Source organism: Haliotis rufescens, unplaced genomic scaffold (assembly GCF_023055435.1).
Source record: "Haliotis rufescens isolate VD_foot unplaced genomic scaffold, xgHalRufe1.0.p SCAF_14, whole genome shotgun sequence".
NCBI lineage: Eukaryota > Metazoa > Mollusca > Gastropoda > Lepetellida > Haliotidae > Haliotis > Haliotis rufescens.
In genome coordinates, this window is record NW_025963824.1 from 35,881,877 (window position 1) to 35,902,229 (window position 20,353).

Here is a 20,353-nt window from a genome sequence, read left to right on the forward strand (position 1 = left end):
TTTCCGTGCCTCGTGCAACAGACTTACTTACTTTCTGTAGGACCGCCTCCCCGGCCGCGTCATACCAAAAGACGTTAAAAGATGGTACTTGTTGTTACCCTGTCTAGCGCTCGGCATTAAGGGGCTAAAACAAGGACTGGTCGGCTCGGCGTCAATATACTGTGTCTGAGTGGGGTATTCATGTTAAACTGCGGCATGGTATCTTAGTGAGCTAGCACTATAAATCGGCATCAGTCCGGACTAGTACAAGCAGCCACACACACACACATGCATGCACGTCGCTATATAAGTGCAATAATCTTGGACGCGACGTTAAACCCCATTTCACCTCACCTCAACACTTACTAACCGTAGGGGATTTAGCGTGCGCTTTCCGACATAATGCGTATTTCGTTCACGGGCCCGCCCAGCCATTTATTGAGGTTGTTATTTGGGTGGAAGTTTTGGAATTTTGAGATATGCCATACCTAAAGGTGAGGGGACTGGGGGACTTTGTGTGGTTTTGTGTGTTTATAGATTTGGGATTTTTGTTTTATTTGTAGCTTCTTTGATTATTTAAGATGTGTGCAGTGTAGTAATACGTGTTCAGGCTTTCTGTTACTATGTGGGCATTTACCAGTTGATGTTTTTTAATAAGGTGTAGGTAGGAGTTTATCTTAGTGTGGCCTGTTTGAAATTCGGTTATTGCCCTATCAATTCTTTTGGTTCTGTGACAGGTTTTTGTTTTTGTGAGTGGCTTTTGTAGCAAGTGTTTTAATTTGCTGTTTGATTCTCATATTTAGTTTGCCACTTTTTGAAGATTTTTCCTTAGTGATATTTTTTATTTCGGTTTTAGATATTGGTAGGTTAATGCTTATTTCTTCTAGTTTTACTGCTAATTTGGCTGTTTTGTCGACGTGTTCGTTGCCATACACAACGACGTGAGCAAGGATCCACATTAGTGCTATCTCTTTGACTAATTTGATAAGATTTGTGGCGCTTTTAAGTACTTGAAGTATTTTTAGTTTGAAGTGTGTTTTTAGTTTGGGCGCTGTGTAGGGCTGTTGCTATTCCCATTAGTTCTGCTGAACATTGAGTGTAGGATCTGCTTCCTCTTGTATGTTTGTGGACGTGGGTGCTGAAACCTGTATGTTTCGTGTCCGGGTTAGAGGACCTGTCTGTGTAGAAGTGACACCAATTTGGCCATTTTTCGTAAATGTATGCTAGTGTTCTGGATTTGGCGGTATTTGGGTCAGTTTCTTTATTTAGTTTAGTGGAGAGTGTTATGTTTATTTTGGGAGATTTTCAGTTTGGGTATCAAAGAATTATTTGGTGCTGTATTTTGTTTTAAATCGTTTAGATTGGGTGTTTTTTTAGTTATTTACTATGCGCTGAGAGATGGGGACAAAGAGGGGTGTTTTTCGAGCTAGCGCATGGAGTCTGAGGACTTATGTTACTTTTAAGAGTTTTTTTTTATTTGTGGGTTATCTTAGTTGGAGGCACAAACATTTATTGTAATCCAGAGGGATTTCGCCTGGTAAAGTCTGCAGTGATGTGCGCGGTGTGCCCTGTTAATTTTGAGTTTAGAGTGTTGTAAACTTGACATACACAGTCTATTTTGGATCTTATTAGTGATTTGTACAATGCTATTAGGGTATCTTTGGAGGCTCCCCAGTTGGCGCCAGTCAAGCCGCGTAGTGTGTTTAGCTCTCTAGTGCATCTATATATTAGGTGTTTAATGTGAGCATCCCAGGTGAGGTGTTCAGTTAAGATCAATCCCAGAAATTTCGTTTGTTTTTGGAAGTTCATGGGGTTAGTGTTTAGTTCTAGTTTGGGGGTTGTTGCGCGCGTATAAATCTGTGTTTGAATACTATCCCTGTAGTATTTCCGGAGTTTAGGGAGAAGACCAATTTATTTGCACATGTTTGAATTTTTTTAAATGCCTTCTGAAACAGAGATGATCATTTCATTCTTATAGCTGATGTGACAGGGGTTGCCTAACCCCAGTCTGTGCCACAAGTATCCAATCAGTAAACAGGAGGTACTAATACAATTATCCAATCAGTATTCAGGAGGTAGAACTACAGTTATCAAATCAGCATACAGGAGGTACTACTACAAGTATCCAATCAGTATCCAGGAGGTACTACTACAATAATCCAATCAGTAAAAAAGGAGATAGTACTACAATTATCCAATCAGTATACAGGAGGTACTACTACAATTATCCAATCAGTATACAGGAGGTAGTACTACAATTATCCAATCAGTATACAGGAGGTAGTACTACGAATATAATGTTGTGCTATAATTATCCAACCAGTACACAGATGTTGTGTTATAATTATCCAATCAGTATACAGGAGGTTGTGTTATAATTATCCAACCAGTACACAGGATGTTGTGCTATAATTATTCAATCATTTGAAGGATGTTGTGCTATAATTATCCAATCAGTATACAGGAGGTTGTGCTATAATTATCCAACCAGTACACAGGATGTTGTGCTATAATTATTCAATCATTTGAAGGATGTTGTGCTATAATTATTCAATCATTTGAAGGATGTTGTGCTATAATTATCCAATCAGTATACAGGAGGTAGTACTACGAATATAATGTTGTGCTATAATTATCCAACCAGTACACAGATGTTGTGCTATAATTATCCAATCAGTATACAGGATGTTGTGTTATAATTATCCAATCAGTATACAGGAGGTTGTGTTATAATTATCCAACCAGTACACAGAAGGTTGTGTTATAATTATCCAACCAGTATACAGGATGTTGTGTTATAATTATCCAATCAGTATACACAAGGTTGTGCTATAATTATCAAACCAGTATACAGGATGTTGTGCTATAATTATCAAACCAGTATACAGGATGTTGTGCTATAATTATCAAACCAGTATACAGGAGGTTGTGCTATAATTATCCAACCAGTATACAGAAGGTTGTGCTAAAATTATCCAACCAGTATACAGGATGTTGTGCTATAATTATCCAACCGGTATACAGGATGTTGTGTTATAATTATCCAACCAGTATACAGGAGGTTGTGTTATAATTATCCAACCAGTCTACAGGATGTTGTGTTATAATTATCCAACCAGTATACACAAGGTTGTGCTATAATTATCCAACCAGTATTCAGGATGTTGTGCTAAAATTATCCAACCGGTATACAGGATGTTGTGCTAAAATTATCCAACCAGTATACAGGATGTTGTGCTAAAATTATCCAACCGGTATATATGATGTTGTGATAAAATTATCCAACCAGTATACAGGAGGTTGTGTTATAATTATCCAACCAGTATACACAAGGTTGTGCTATAATTATCCAACCAGTATACACAAGGTTGTGCTATAATTATCCAACCAGTATACAGGATGTTCTGCTATAATTATCCAACCAGTATACAGGAGGTTGTGCTATAATTATCCAACCAGTCTACAGGATGTTGTGTTATAATTATCCAACCAGTATACAGGATCTTGTGCTAAAATTATCCAACCAGTATACAGGATGTTGTGTTATAATTATCCAACCAGTATACAGGAGATTGTGTTATAATTATCCAACCAGTATACACAAGGTTGTGCTATAATTATCCAACCAGTATACAGGATGTTCTGTTATAATTATCCAACCAGTATACACAAGGTTGTGCTATAATTATCCAACCAGTATACAGGATGTTGTGCTAAAATTATCCAACCAGTATACAGGATGTTGTGTTATAATTATCCAACCAGTATACAGGAGGTTGTGTTATAATTATCCAACCAGTCTACAGGATGTTGTGTTATAATTATCCAACCAGTATACACAAGGTTGTGCTATAATTATCCAACCAGTATACACAAGGTTGTGCTATAATTATCAAACCAGTATACAGGATGTTGTGCTATAATTATCCAACCAGTATACAGGATGTTGTGCTATAATTATCCAACCAGTAAACAGGAGGTTGTGCTATAATTATCCAATCAGTATACAGGATGTTGTGTTATAATTATCCAACCAGTATACAGGATGTTGTGTTATAATTATCCAACCAGTATACAGGAGGTTGTGTTATAATTATCCAACCAGTCTACAGGATATTGTGTTATAATTATCCAATCAGTATACAGGAGGTTGTGTTATAATTATCCAACCAGTACACAGAAGGTTGTGCTATAATTATCCAACCAGTATACAGGATGTTGTGTTATAATTATCCAATCAGTATACAGAAGGTTGTGCTATAATTATCAAACCAGTATACAGGATGTTGTGCTATAATTATCAAACCAGTATACAGGATGTTGTGCTATAATTATCAAACCAGTATACAGGAGGTTGTGCTATAATTATCCAACCGGTATACAGGATGTTGTGCTAAAATTATCCAACCAGTATACAGGAGGTTGTGTTATAATTATCCAACCAGTCTACAGGATGTTGTGTTATAATTATCCAACCAGTATACACAAGGTTGTGCTATAATTATCCAACCAGTATACACAAGGTTGTGCTATAATTATCCAACCAGTATACAGGATGTTGTGCTATAATTATCCAACCAGTATACAGGAGGTTGTGTTATAATTATCCAACCAGACTACATGATGTTGTGTTATAATTATCCAACCAGTATACACAAGGTTGTGCTATAATTATCCAACCAGTATACACAAGGTTGTGCTATAATTATCCAACCAGTATACAGGATCTTGTGCTAAAATTATCCAACCAGTATACAGGATGTTGTGTTATAATTATCCAACCAGTATACAGGAGGTTGTGTTATAATTATCCAACCAGTCTACAGGATGTTGTGTTATAATTATCCAACCAGTATACACAAGGTTGTGCTATAATTATCCAACCAGTATATACAAGGTTGTGCTATAATTATCCAACCAGTATACAGGATGTTGTGCTATATTTTCCAACCAGTATACAGGATGTTGTGCTATAATTATCCAACCAGTAAACAGGAGGTTGTGCTATAATTATCCAATCAGTATACAGGATGTTGTGTTATAATTATCCAACCAGTATACAGGAGGTTGTGTTATAATTATCCAACCAGTCTACAGGATGTTGTGTTATAATTATCCAATCAGTATACAGGAGGTTGTGTTATAATTATCCAACCAGCACACAGAAGGTTGTGCTATAATTATCCAACCAGTATACAGGATGTTGTGTTATAATTATCCAATCAGTATACAGAAGGTTGTGCTATAATTATCAAACCCGTATACAGGATGTTGTGCTATAATTATCAAACCAGTATACAGGATGTTGTGCTATAATTATCAAACCAGTATACAGGAGGTTGTGCTATAATTATCAAACCAGTATACACAAGGTTGTGCTATAACTATCCAACCAGTATACAGAAGGTTGTGCTATAATTATCCAACCAGTATACAGGAGGTTGTGCTATAATTATCGAACCAGTAAACAGGATGTTGTGCTATAATTATCCAACCAGTATACAGGAGGTTGTGCTATAATTATCCAACCAGTACACAGGATGTTGTGCTAAAGTTATCCAACCAGTATACAGGATGTTGTGCTTCCATTATCCAACCAGTATACAGGAGGTTGTGTTATAATTATCCAACCAGTATACAGGATGTTGTGTTATAATTATCCAATCAGTATACACAAGGTTGTGCTATAATTATCAAACCAGTATACAGGATGTTGTGCTATAATTATCAAACCAGTATACAGGATGTTGTGCTATAATTATCAAACCAGTATACAGGAGGTTGTGCTATAATTATCCAACCAGTATACAGAAGGTTGTGCTAAAATTATCCAACCAGTATACAGGATGTTGTGCTATAATTATCCAACCGGTATACAGGATGTTGTGTTATAATTATCCAACCAGTATACAGGAGGTTGTGTTATAATTATCCAACCAGTCTACAGGATGTTGTGTTATAATTATCCAACCAGTATACACAAGGTTGTGCTATAATTATCCAACCAGTATTCAGGATGTTGTGCTAAAATTATCCAACCGGTATATATGATGTTGTGATAAAATTATCCAACCAGTATACAGGATGTTCTGCTATAATTATCCAACCAGTATACAGGAGGTTGTGCTATAATTATCCAACCAGTCTACAGGATGTTGTGTTATAATTATCCAACCAGTATACAGGATCTTGTGCTAAAATTATCCAACCAGTATACAGGATGTTGTGTTATAATTATCCAACCAGTATACAGGAGATTGTGTTATAATTATCCAACCAGTATACACAAGGTTGTGCTATAATTATCCAACCAGTATACAGGATGTTCTGTTATAATTATCCAACCAGTATACACAAGGTTGTGCTATAATTATCCAACCAGTATACAGGATGTTGTGCTAAAATTATCCAACCAGTATACAGGATGTTGTGTTATAATTATCCAACCAGTATACAGGAGGTTGTGTTATAATTATCCAACCAGTCTACAGGATGTTGTGTTATAATTATCCAACCAGTATACACAAGGTTGTGCTATAATTATCCAACCAGTATACACAAGGTTGTGCTATAATTATCAAACCAGTATACAGGATGTTGTGCTATAATTATCCAACCAGTATACAGGATGTTGTGCTATAATTATCCAACCAGTAAACAGGAGGTTGTGCTATAATTATCCAATCAGTATACAGGATGTTGTGTTATAATTATCCAACCAGTATACAGGATGTTGTGTTATAATTATCCAACCAGTATACAGGAGGTTGTGTTATAATTATCCAACCAGTCTACAGGATATTGTGTTATAATTATCCAATCAGTATACAGGAGGTTGTGTTATAATTATCCAACCAGTACACAGAAGGTTGTGCTATAATTATCCAACCAGTATACAGGATGTTGTGTTATAATTATCCAATCAGTATACAGAAGGTTGTGCTATAATTATCAAACCAGTATACAGGATGTTGTGCTATAATTATCAAACCAGTATACAGGATGTTGTGCTATAATTATCAAACCAGTATACAGGAGGTTGTGCTATAATTATCCAACCGGTATACAGGATGTTGTGCTAAAATTATCCAACCAGTATACAGGAGGTTGTGTTATAATTATCCAACCAGTCTACAGGATGTTGTGTTATAATTATCCAACCAGTATACACAAGGTTGTGCTATAATTATCCAACCAGTATACACAAGGTTGTGCTATAATTATCCAACCAGTATACAGGATGTTGTGCTATAATTATCCAACCAGTATACAGGAGGTTGTGTTATAATTATCCAACCAGACTACATGATGTTGTGTTATAATTATCCAACCAGTATACACAAGGTTGTGCTATAATTATCCAACCAGTATACACAAGGTTGTGCTATAATTATCCAACCAGTATACAGGATCTTGTGCTAAAATTATCCAACCAGTATACAGGATGTTGTGTTATAATTATCCAACCAGTATACAGGAGGTTGTGTTATAATTATCCAACCAGTCTACAGGATGTTGTGTTATAATTATCCAACCAGTATACACAAGGTTGTGCTATAATTATCCAACCAGTATATACAAGGTTGTGCTATAATTATCCAACCAGTATACAGGATGTTGTGCTATATTTTCCAACCAGTATACAGGATGTTGTGCTATAATTATCCAACCAGTAAACAGGAGGTTGTGCTATAATTATCCAATCAGTATACAGGATGTTGTGTTATAATTATCCAACCAGTATACAGGAGGTTGTGTTATAATTATCCAACCAGTCTACAGGATGTTGTGTTATAATTATCCAATCAGTATACAGGAGGTTGTGTTATAATTATCCAACCAGCACACAGAAGGTTGTGCTATAATTATCCAACCAGTATACAGGATGTTGTGTTATAATTATCCAATCAGTATACAGAAGGTTGTGCTATAATTATCAAACCCGTATACAGGATGTTGTGCTATAATTATCAAACCAGTATACAGGATGTTGTGCTATAATTATCAAACCAGTATACAGGAGGTTGTGCTATAATTATCAAACCAGTATACACAAGGTTGTGCTATAACTATCCAACCAGTATACAGAAGGTTGTGCTATAATTATCCAACCAGTATACAGGAGGTTGTGCTATAATTATCGAACCAGTAAACAGGATGTTGTGCTATAATTATCCAACCAGTATACAGGAGGTTGTGCTATAATTATCCAACCAGTACACAGGATGTTGTGCTAAAGTTATCCAACCAGTATACAGGATGTTGTGCTTCCATTATCCAACCAGTATACAGGAGGTTGTGCTATAATTATCCAACCAGTATACAGGATGTTGTGCTATAATTATCCAACCAGTAAACAGGATGTTGTGCTTCCATTATCCAACCAGTATACAGAAGGTTGTGCTAAAATTATCCAACCAGTATACAGGATGTTGTGCTATAATTATCCAACCAGTACACAGGAGGTTGTGCTATAATTATCCAACCGGTATACAGGAGGTTGTGCTATAATTATCAAACCAGTATACACAAGATTGTGCTATAATTATCCAACCAGTACACAGATGTTGTGTTATAATTATCCAACCAGTATACAGGATGTTGTGCTACAATTATCAACCAGTATACACAAGGTTGTGTTATAATTATCCAACCAGTATACAGGATGTTGTGCTATAATTATCCAACCAGTATACAGGAGGTTGTGCTGTAATTATCCAACCAGTATACAGAAGGTTGTGTTATAATTATCCAACCAGTATACAGGATGCTGTGCTATAATTATCCAACCAGTAAACAGGATGTTGTGCTATAATTATCCAACCGGTACACAGGATGTTGTGCTATTATTATCCAATCAGTAAACAGGATGCTGTGCTATAATTATCCAACCAGTACACAGGATGTTGTGCTATTATTATCCAACCAGTAAACAGGATACACAGTTACATACATGTCCTCGTTATCATTTACACTCAATGTTAACACTTCAAAATAATACAATATCACAATTCAAGTCTTACATTTCTGACTATAAATATATTACAAAGGAAAACAACTCACATTCGTTGCTCTAGTGAACGTCTACAATAGTCTCTACCAGCACACAGAGATCAGATACCGGTATGTGGTCTCTACCAGCACGCAGCTGCCACGTCTGTTGGAATGCGAATTGAATAAAGCGCCATAAAATCTCAACTTTGTTCCCGATACGGTTCGATGCAGGAATTTTCCCTCTGAATGATGACGGTCTGTAAATACTCGAGTCTGGGCCATACAACCCAGTGAGTGATAGTGTGAGCAGCGGTCGATTCAAACCCTGAGTCAGCAGTGTAGCAATGTAGCTATCGGCTAATGGTACACATATACCAGGTGTATGTGTAGAAATATATCTCCGACAAGGACATAATCAGAGAAACAGATAAATCTGTATTCGGGCATTAATCGTAAAAAATACTCAGTTATTGTTTTTTTCTGTACCGTAAAGGGGGCAAACACTCCAAGAAGTCTAGTAAACATGAACTGTAAACATTTTACTGCAATGTAAACACACATATATGGTCGGTTTGCTTTCAACAAAGACACTTTGGCGTCTGTCTGCATATGGTTGCCTGGTTGTTATTTGACGCCGCACTCAGCAATATTCCATTTTTATGACGGCGGTCAGTAAATAATCGAGTCTGGACCAGACAATCCAGTGATTGACATCATGAGCCTCGATCCATGAAATTGGGATACGACGACATCACCCGATCCCGTTAGTCGCCTCTGAGGACAAGCATATCCGCCTTTTACAGCAAGCATGGGTTCCTGAAGAAATATTCTGCCCCGGATCTTCGCGGGTCCTGTCTACAAATGACGAAATAATATCATCCCTAATGAAATATACATTCATGGATTTAAGGCTTCTTCGTACAGGATCGCCTCCGTGGTCTAGTGGTAGAGCGTCCGCCCGGAGAGCGGAAGGTCCGGGGTTCGATCCCTGGCCGCGTCATACCAAAAGACGTTAAAAGATGGTACTTGTTGTTATCCTGTCTGGCGCTCGGCATATAGGGGCTAAAACAAGGACTGGTCGGCTCGGAGTCAGTATAATGTGTCTGAGTGGGGTATTCATGTTAAACTGCGGCATGGTATCTCAGTGGGCATCAGTCCGGACTAGTACAAGCAGCCACACGTGCATGCACGTCGCTATATCAGTGCAATAATCTTGGACGCGACGTTAAACCCAATTTCACCTCACCTCACTTCTTCCAACGGCATGTCCTCCAGCTATACATATTAGGCAAGGCGCTCGCTCCATCAGGCGCTGTACTTCACAGCATATGCATGCACACATACTGCCAGTGTCTACACTGTCATAAACAAAGAATGTTGTTGATTCGCATAACGTTTTGTATGAGATGATTGTGATCTGTTAGCGAATCGCTGCCAGGCATAAGTCATAATTGATCAATGCGATGTTTATGGCGTGTTTTCCTGGACCTGTTGTTTGTGTGTTGAAAGCGCAGCCACTTGGTGTTGTAGGGGGAAATAATACAGTGGACAAATACTTCGAATCGTCTTCTTCCACATGCCGTTTGTTCCCAGGACAGACTTGGCCGACTTAATCATGTCCTAAACGGACCAGGACTTACTCTAACACCGGACCTCTGATAACAAGGGGTAGGACATCAGCTGACATGGTAGGCCTATTCCAATGGGGTTAGTGACAGACCCAGGACTTTCTCTAACACAGGTCCTCTGTTCACAAGGGGTAGGACATCAGCTTACAAGGTAGGCCTATTCCAATGGAGTAAGCGACAGAACCAGGACTTACTCTAATGTTAACCCCAGACTGTGCCCCCTCTAGAAACAAGATATAGCAGCCGATGCAGGACCAACATAACAATAAAGGGCCGCGAGGTCATGAGCACCCGGAGAATGTCTTCAATAACTGTGACAGATCAGGAACATACGGCACGACAAAGTGAAATATGTGAAGTGCTATGTTTTATATACGTGAGAAGGTGAAACGATATTTCACTGGACGCGATCAAGCGTCTTAGCATTCGAAAATATATCTGTAAGTTTGTTGTCGAAGGCCCGAGTCATGAGTACTCCAGCTGAATCACGGTGTACACAAATCAAGTGTGGACAAACGAAACCAGTGAGTGATATAATGAGAAACGCCCGGGAATACACGCCCCATTCAGTCAAGTCACCACGCCTGACCACCCGTTCAAATCAGTCAATTTAAGTCACCACGCCTGACCACCCGTTCTATTCAGTCAAGTCACCACGCCTGACCACCCATTCCAATCAGTCAAGTCACCACGCCTGACCACCCGTTTCAATAAGTCAAGTCACCACGCCTGACCACCCGACCAATCAGTCAAGTCACCACGCCTGACCACCCATTCCAATCAGTCAAGTCACCACGCCTGACCACCCGACCCATTCAGTCAAGTCACCACGCCTGACCACCCGTTCTATTCAGTCAAGTCACCACGCCTGACCACCCGACCCATTCAGTCAAGTCACCACGCCTGACCACCCGACCCATTCAGTCAAGTCAACACGCCTGACCACCCGACCCATTCAGTCAAGTCACCACGCCTGACCACCCGTTCTATTCACTCAAGTCACCACGCCCGACCACCCATTCCAATCAGTCAAGTCACCACGCCTGACCACCCATTTTAATCAGTCAAGTCACCACGCCTGATCACCCTTTCCAATCAGTCAAGTCACCACGCCTGACCACCCATTCCAATCAGTCAAGTCACCACGCCTGACCACCCGACCAATAAGTCAAGTCACCACGCCTGACCACCCATTCCAATCAGTCAAGTCACCACGCCTGACCACCCGTTCTATTCAGTCAAGTCACCACGCCTGACCACCCGTTCCAATCAGTCAAGCCACCACGCCTGACCACCCATTCCAATCAGTCAAGTCACCACGCCTGACCACCCGTTCCAATCAGTCAAGTCACCACGCCTGACCACCCGTTCTATTCAGTCAAGTCACCACGCCTGACCACCCGACCCAATCAGTCAAGTCACCACGCCTGACCACCCGACCAATAAGTCAAGTCACCACGCCTTACCACTCGTTTCATTCAGTCGCCTCTTGATTGTCACAGAGTACTATTACTATATCCCCATGAACCCTGTATTAACGGGAAGTTCTCAATAAAGAGGAGTGTCCTATGATCATGGGTTCGAATCCCGGTTCGACCTGGTTATGTTTCTTGGTATGACAGCTTGTGTTGTACTAAAGTGGTAAATGTCTAAGACATGCATCACTTCAGGCTTTCCCCTAACACCAAGCTGACCGCCGTGTTTTGAACGATATACTGTTCAAAGAAGCGTAATTAATTCTAACTCACTCGCTCAATGTCGGGCAAAAGAAAGAATACATTTCCAGATTGGATTTGACCAAAACATTACACATGTTATCAAATAGTTAGGAGACAGTTTCTCAGACACTGTAAACTTAACGTCCAAAACACAGCCATGATACCCGTATGAAATACATCACCATGAAATAACTATCATGTTTTTTTCATTTGTAGCCGCCATCAAACATGGTGTATACGTCTGCCCGGCAGTTTGCGTTGAATGACGCACGTTTATCTCAGGACATGATCATTCTTCAGAAACTGAAACCCACATTTCTCACCGTAACGCACAACTTCCTGATATTGTTATAAGATACAATTGTATGGGATATGAGTCGGGCCACAGCGCCCTTGTTATTTTACGTCGCGTTTATCTAACTGAGAGAGTGAGTGAGTATGGTTTTACGACTCTGTTGTCAATATTCCAGCAATATCACGGCGGGACACCAGAAATGAGTTTCACACATTGTACCCATGTCGGAAATCGAACCCGGACCTTCTGCGTGACAAGCGAACGCTTTAACCACAAGGCTACCAGCCATTCGTGACCAACTCGTGTTATTCCGGGACAAGCCGAATAGCGACTCGTGCCCCTATCATGGCCATTTTTGCGACCGGGTTCCGTCTTTGCGCAAACGGGCATACCTAAAACAATTGTCAACTCGTTGCGTAATGGGTCACATTTATTTTCCCATATATTATATATATTTCAGATGCAATTTAAAGCACATCGGGACATGCGGAATTATACAGTATGATTGAACACATTTAACTGTGTCTTGGGTATATATTTAGATGCAAGACATATGTAAAATCAAAAATTATTTCTGAGGGATTCTTTGACGAAGAACTTGAAATCATACGCGTATTCTGATTGGTTTGTCGTATTTTCGCACATAACATTCATCGATAGGGGGACGAGTCTTCTTGCATGTTACGGAAAGGGACGAGTGGGGACGAATGTGTCATCGTGGGACACTGGAAACTGAAACCGATACCAAACACAGTTTCATTATAAGCACGTGACTTCCCGTTGTGTGTAAAGACGTGTTGATAATAAACACTTCCCTGGTAACCCATTGTGTTGGACGTCATTCGTTTAGTACATAACAAAGGACAACGTCAGATAACGGCGCTCTCCGGACGAGAGGTTTTGCATTACGAACAGAGCAAATGTTTAGAAAATGTAATTTTAGTTAGTTTGTTTGTTTGTTTGTTGTTTAACACCGCACTCAGCAATATTCCAGCTTTATGACGGCGATCTGTAAATAATCGAGTCTGGGCCAACATGTGATTGACATCATGAGCATCGATCCACGCAATTGGGATACGATGACATGCATCAACCAAGTCAGCGAGCCTGACCACCTGATCCCGTTAGTCGCATCATACGACAAGCATAATCACGTCTTACGATATGTGTGGGTTGCTGAAGACAAATCGTCACAGGATATGGACCAGAACAGAAATGACGACTACACTGTATGCAGGACGCTATATCAAGATGTAAGAAGGATGAGCGAGCTCAAGGAAACATTTGCAGGAAATACACACAATGACGCGGCCTTTCTTCCCAACCACATGCACGGGTCGCAGTTCCTGTGTGTTAATAATCCTTCCTCCTTCCCAGGTTGTGGTAAACACAAGCAGGACGATATCAGTCGAACTGTACATGATAGGTGGGGCATGACATCATGGTGGGGCGTGAAAACATGACACAGTACTTGGGTACTGGCCATTTTCTTATATGGAGGAGGTGGAGGTGAAAATCTGACACAGTACTTGGGTACTGGTTATTTATTATATGGAGGGGGGGGGGGGGGGGGGGGGGGGCGTGAATACATGATAAAGTACTTGGGTACTGGCCATCTATTATATGGAGAAGGGGGCGTGAAAACATGAGACAGTACTTGGGTACTGGTCGTTTATTATATGGAGGAGGGGGCGTGAAAACATGACACAGTACTTGGGTACTGGTCATGTAGTATATGGAGGAGGGGTGCGTGAAAACATGACACAGTACTTGGGTACTGGTCATTTATTATATGGAGGAGGGGGCGTGAAAACATGAGACAGTACTTGGGTACTGGCCATTTATTATATGGAGGAGGGGGCGTGAAAACATGACACAGTACGTGGGTACTGGCCATTTATTATATGGAGGAGGGGGCGTGAAAACATGACACAGTACTTAGGTACTAGTCATTTATTATATGGAGGAGGTGAGCGTGAAAACATGACACAGTACTTGGGTACTGGTAATTTATTATATGGAGGAGGGGGCGTGAAAACATGACACAGTACTTGGGTACTGGCCATTGATTATATAAAGGAGGTGGGCGTGAAAACATGACACAGTACGTGGGTACTGGCCATTTATTATATGGAGGAGAGGGGCATGAAAACATGACACAGTACTTGGGTGCTGGCCATTTATTATATGGAGGAGGGGGGGTGATGGTGGTGGTTGGCGTGCGTGTTTCTTGAATGACTTTGAGGATCCGAATAACAACAACAACAACAACGACAACAACAACTAAGACTGACAACAACTAGCCATCATTTGCTTATACATGTAAAACTACTATTTGTCATATGTTAACTGAGCGTTAATGGGGGCATTTATTCCTGTTTTTCATGAAAACCCGCAATATTTTCGACATACATTTTGTTTTGAATGAGAAACTTGTTCTTGACTATTCATCAATAACTCATCAGTTATATTTTTATATATAAATAAGTATTTCTTAATTATTTGTTAATTTTAACATATTCTGCTTTCTAATATTATGAACTCCAAATCAAATATCATATTATCGAATAAAGGGACCAGGAGAACTATGACATATTATATATGGGTATACACAGTTGTATAGACGCATCTTATTATTTTCATGCGTTCAAGTCTCTCGAGTGAAATAACATGCTTTTCCCTGAGGAGACATACCGTTTTTTTCCTCACTAAATAATATACAATACAAGCCCTATCTATGCCACTTATTGCTTAACAACATATAGAGCATCAGGCTACCAACATTGTGAGTGGACATACTTCACCATATGACTGTTGCTTGTAAAGTTATTCAACTTTCTAGGGGGCGGTAGGGTAGCCTAGTGGTTAAAGCGTTCGCGCGTCACGCCGAAGACCTGGGTTCGATTCCCGACATGGGTACAATGTGTGAAGCCCATTTCTGGTGTCCTCCGCCGTGATATTGCTGGAATATTGATAAAAGCGGCGTAAAACCATACTCACTCACTCACTCAACTTTCTAGTTTCCGTTTCCCCGAAATCTGGTCCCGTGGATTCGACTCAGGAGTCCCCCTTTATGTGGTGATTCCTTCCACTAAGCTGTGAGTCCCGGGTTGCTTTCAAAGGTTCTTTTCATCTATGGATATATCATACTGAGATATTACCACCCAAGATGGTACCAATATCCGGTCTGGCTCATGAACTGATAACCCAAAGTTCATAGTCGATGGGATGGCCCAGTGGTTAAAGCGTTGGCTCGTCACGCCGAAGACCCGGGTTCTATTCCCCACATGGATACAATGTGTAAAACCCTTTTTCCGGTGTTCCACGCTGAATTTTTGCTAAAAGCGGCGTAAAACCATACTCACCCACTCATTATCGTCAGTTTTTGACACATATGGAGAATAACAATAATTTAAGCGAAATTTAAAAAATCATTCCGACTCCTTTATTCCGATATTTCATGAAGCATCTGATGAGCTTGTACTGAACAAAACACCGCAGAAGTTTGACGGCGAAATCTTTGATATGCATACCGAGTTCGAATTGGTCCTCAGCAACCTAGGGGCGGTCGGGTAGCCTAGTGGTTAAAGCGCTCACTGGTCACGCCGAATACCCGGGTTCGATACATGGGTACAATGTGTGAAGCCCATTTCTGGTGTCCCCCGCCGTGATATTGCTGGAATATTGCTAAAAGCGGCGTAAAACCATACTCACTCACTCACTCAGCAACCTATGCTTGGTGTAAGAGGCAACCAGATTGATCGATTGATTAAGGCTATATATACACCTGAACCTTGACGGGTTTTGTTAGTCTTGGGACTGTATCGTATTCTGCTGATTCCCCGCTATGCACGTCGCTATATAAGTGGCATGATCTTGAACGCGACCTTAAAACTCATTTCACCTCATGACTGTAGTTTATCTGTCATGTCGTGTGAAAGAATGTGGTGGTCCTGAACTTATTTTGAGTAGGATAGAAATATACTTAAAAGTATACGTATAGTGTAGTGAGAGAGACAGGGAAGGGGAAACTAGCTGAACGATTAATTGACGTACAACCGGACCGGACATCCTCTAAACTTGACACTTGCTTTAGCAGACGACGGACCCACCAGTGGGCACCCTGCCATTACGAACGCTTCCTTTTAAATACCTCCGTGTTAAAGTATGAGAATGGGTCCTGTGTCTGCAGGAAGTAATATAAAAACATAGATGATTATTAACCTCTCGTAACTGAACACCCATCCTCAATTATACCGTGTCCTGTTAAATACCCTGGATCCTTTCGATATTCAGTTATATCACAGGAGATGGGTTGGGTTGGGTTGTTCTTATGATGTAACAAAAACATATTACTAAATCATTTTGGTGAGTTGTTTCAACGAAAGTAACGATTTCTGGACACTGTCATGAAAACTGTTTTCCTCACTCCGCCAGGTGCGGTCGGGTAGCCTGCTGGTTAAAGCGTTCGCTCGTCACGCCAAAGACCCGGGTTCGATTCCCGACATGGGTACAATGTGTGAAGCCCATTTCTGGTGTCCCCGCCGTGATATTGATGGAATATTGCTAAATGCGGCGTAAAACCATACTCAATCACTCAATCTGCCAAAGGGAAAGGGAGACAACTCAGTGCCATTCGTTCCCTCGAGCTCACCTCCAGGTATGACGGGTGGAAGTTGGCAGACCTAGGCTACACACAGATACTAAATATTGTGAACACGCCCGTAGGAAGGAATTTCCTAATAGGGTGGAGGTGGGCTAATCCTGAACTTGCATGCTGTGTTTTTTATAAGGATGGAGCTGATGCCTGTGTGTCATGTGTATATGTAGAGGTGTAAGTTTTGGGGTTTTTTTTGTTGATGGCGGTCGGGTAGCCTTGTGGTTGTAGCGTTCGCTCGTCACGCCGAGGACCCGGGTTTGGTTCCCGACATGGAGCCCACATCTGGTGTTCCCCGAAGTGATATCGCTGGAATATTGCTAAAAGCGACACAAAACCATACTCACTCACTTGTTTGTTTATTTGTTTGTTTGTTTAACGCCGCACTCAGCAATATTCCAGCTATATGACGGCTGTCTGTAAATAATCGAGTCTGGACCGGACAATCCAGTGATAGATATCATCAGCATCGATCCGCGCAATGTGGATACGATGACTTGCATCAACCAAGTCAACGAGCCTGACCACCCGATCCCGTTAGTCGCCTCCAACGACAAGCGTAGTCGCCTTTTACGGCAAGCATGGGTTGCTGAAGACCTATTCTACCCCGGAATCTTCACGGGTCAGCGTTGTAAGTAGCTGGTGGTGTAAGTAGGGGTGGGGGTGGGTAGATACTGTTTCTACATATGAGCCTGTTAGAAAGCAAAAAAGATCTACTTGAAAATCAAATGTCCTATATATATTTGGTTCGGAATACGACACGTGATTCCCCCACCCCCCAACCCTCTCACACACACACACACACACACACAGACACACACACACACACACCACACACACACACACACACACACACACACACACACACACACACACACACACACACACACACACACACACACACACCACCAGAATATTAACTGGTCGCTTTACGACAGAATAACAACATGTATATGTTTTGAGGGAAGAAAGCAAAGCAATGTGAGCGTGAGAAACAAAGCAGTTACAGGCCCGTGGGAGCGATTCTCGAGTGATGGAGCCGAAACAGACATTTTTGTAATTGTGGTGGGCGTGGGTGTTACGAAAACTAAAAAATCACACAGTGAAAGTGTGGGGTCGCTAAAATTGATAACTATATGGGTGTGGGTGGGCGTGTGGTGGCCATGTACAAATGACAGTGGTGAGAGTGTGTGCCTGTGTGTGTTTGTATGTGCCTGTGTGTGTATGTGCCTGTGTGTGTTTGTATGTGCCTGTGTGTGTATGTGCCTGTGTGTGTTTGTATGTGTATGGGTTGCTGAAGACCTATTCTATCCCAGATCTTTACGGGTCTGCATATTTGCATACGTTGTTGTGCTGGAGCTATATTCTCCTTGTGAAAATCTTTTGATTAGGAAATAATCAGTGGGAGCCCCCTGCTCATATGGGCCTGGGTGATATTAACTGCTTTATGCACTCGCGATATGGGCTTTGGGGCTGTTAACTTCGAACAAACCAACGTTTAGGCGTCCAGGGTTGTACTTGGGTCTACATACTATTTAGCTCAGGATACAATGTTGGGTGCCTAGGGCTGACCTGTGGCCACATATATGATTTCCAAGAACTATCGTGGTAGAGCGTCCTCCCGGAAAGTGCATGGTACGCGGTTCGATCCCCGGTTGCGTCATAGCAAAAGAGGTTAAAAACGGTACTTGTTGTTACCCTGTCTGGCGCTCGGCATTAAGGGGCTAAAACGAGGACTGGTCGGCTCGGAGTCCGTATACTGTGTCTGAGTGGGGTATTCCTGTTAAACTGCGGAATGGTATCTCAGTGGGCTAGCACTATAAAATCGGCAGATAGTCCGGACTAGTACAAGCAACCACACACACACACGCATGTATAAGTGCAATAATCTTGGACGTGACGTTAAACCCCATTTCACCTCACCTCACCTCCAAGAACGTTATCATTGCACATAGAAGGCTAGAAGTGTGTTAAGATGATCATTCTATGAAAGCACGGGACCAGGTAACTAATAAAATTAACAAACAAACTCGCAGCGCCTTCGGCCTCGTTTACGATTTTATTTGCGAATCTGTTTATTATTATTACTATTAGTTACATGATCCTGAGATGAAAGTCACCCACTGACAACCTGAACAACGATACTATCGATATTCGATAAAGTTTCGAGTCCGATTCTGTATAAATTGTTTGCGCCCAACCTGAATTTGCATGCGTTAAACCACCATTATTTTATTCTAGTTGAGTATGAAATATAGATAGCCTATTGGTGCCCCTATGCATGTTATCGATATCATTATCTGTACTATAAGTCAGGAGGGCAGCAACATTCATGATTATACAATACAGGCCCGCGGCAACACATGGCTGGCCATCCGATATCGCAACTGTGCTATAAAAAAAAATAAACACATATCACGTGATCGGTGTATTTAACTTCCGGGTTGGTTATGCGGTGGAGTGACAGTGACAAACGGCGGGCGACGAGATGACACGGTTGTCGCAATACTCCGAGGCCTTCTGGGTGAGTTGTTATGTTTAGTAAATTTGACCACGTCGACTTTGTCGTGAGTGCTACCAGCCAGGTCTGAGTCGAAGCTTATTCACACCTGACTTTGATTACACATAGTTCAGGTATAGTGACGCTGTCATCTCGAGGCCAGTTGCGTGGCCAGTTATGACATAAACATCCCGTTAGACTTGTTCTGCATGCCATGAAGACATGTCCTCGCGTTATGGAGTGTGAAGCCCTTAAATCATATTTACCTGTTGGCTGACATGTGTCCCGATAGTTGTGCTTTACTGTCGATTTCAAGTGTAAGGTGAAACAGGTGCACGTGTCCCTATTGTTAGGAGACCAATACGTAGATTAACACACTTGTTGTGTCAGACATGTATAGAGTTGTGTACTGAAGTCAGTAACAGATTACAGATTATGTCATGCATGTCCCTGTTGTGCCACAACTTCGCGTGACTGAATGACAACAGTCACAGAGTGTCTGCCTGTGTGTATTACATGTCAAGTGAATGGAGTGACAAGCACTTGGTACATCACATATCTATGTGTAACTTTGTAAACATT

At 41.1% G+C, this 20,353-nt stretch overlaps 1 protein-coding gene across 12 annotated transcripts in view; it reads left to right on the top strand.

Annotated features, from left to right (window-relative positions):
* The first annotated feature begins 19,693 nt into the window (after positions 1 to 19,693).
* The window catches only part of LOC124118873 (proline-serine-threonine phosphatase-interacting protein 1-like), a 69,216-nt gene continuing 68,556 nt past the window's right edge, over positions 19,694 to 20,353 (top strand). For all 12 annotated transcript variants that reach the window (XM_048395351.1, XM_048395352.1, XM_048395353.1 and 9 more), the window contains exon 1: positions 19,694 to 19,795. In XM_048395351.1, coding sequence (XP_048251308.1) covers positions 19,760 to 19,795 — 36 coding nt within the window. In that variant the 5' untranslated portion in view covers positions 19,694 to 19,759. The remainder of the gene's footprint in view (positions 19,796 to 20,353) is intronic.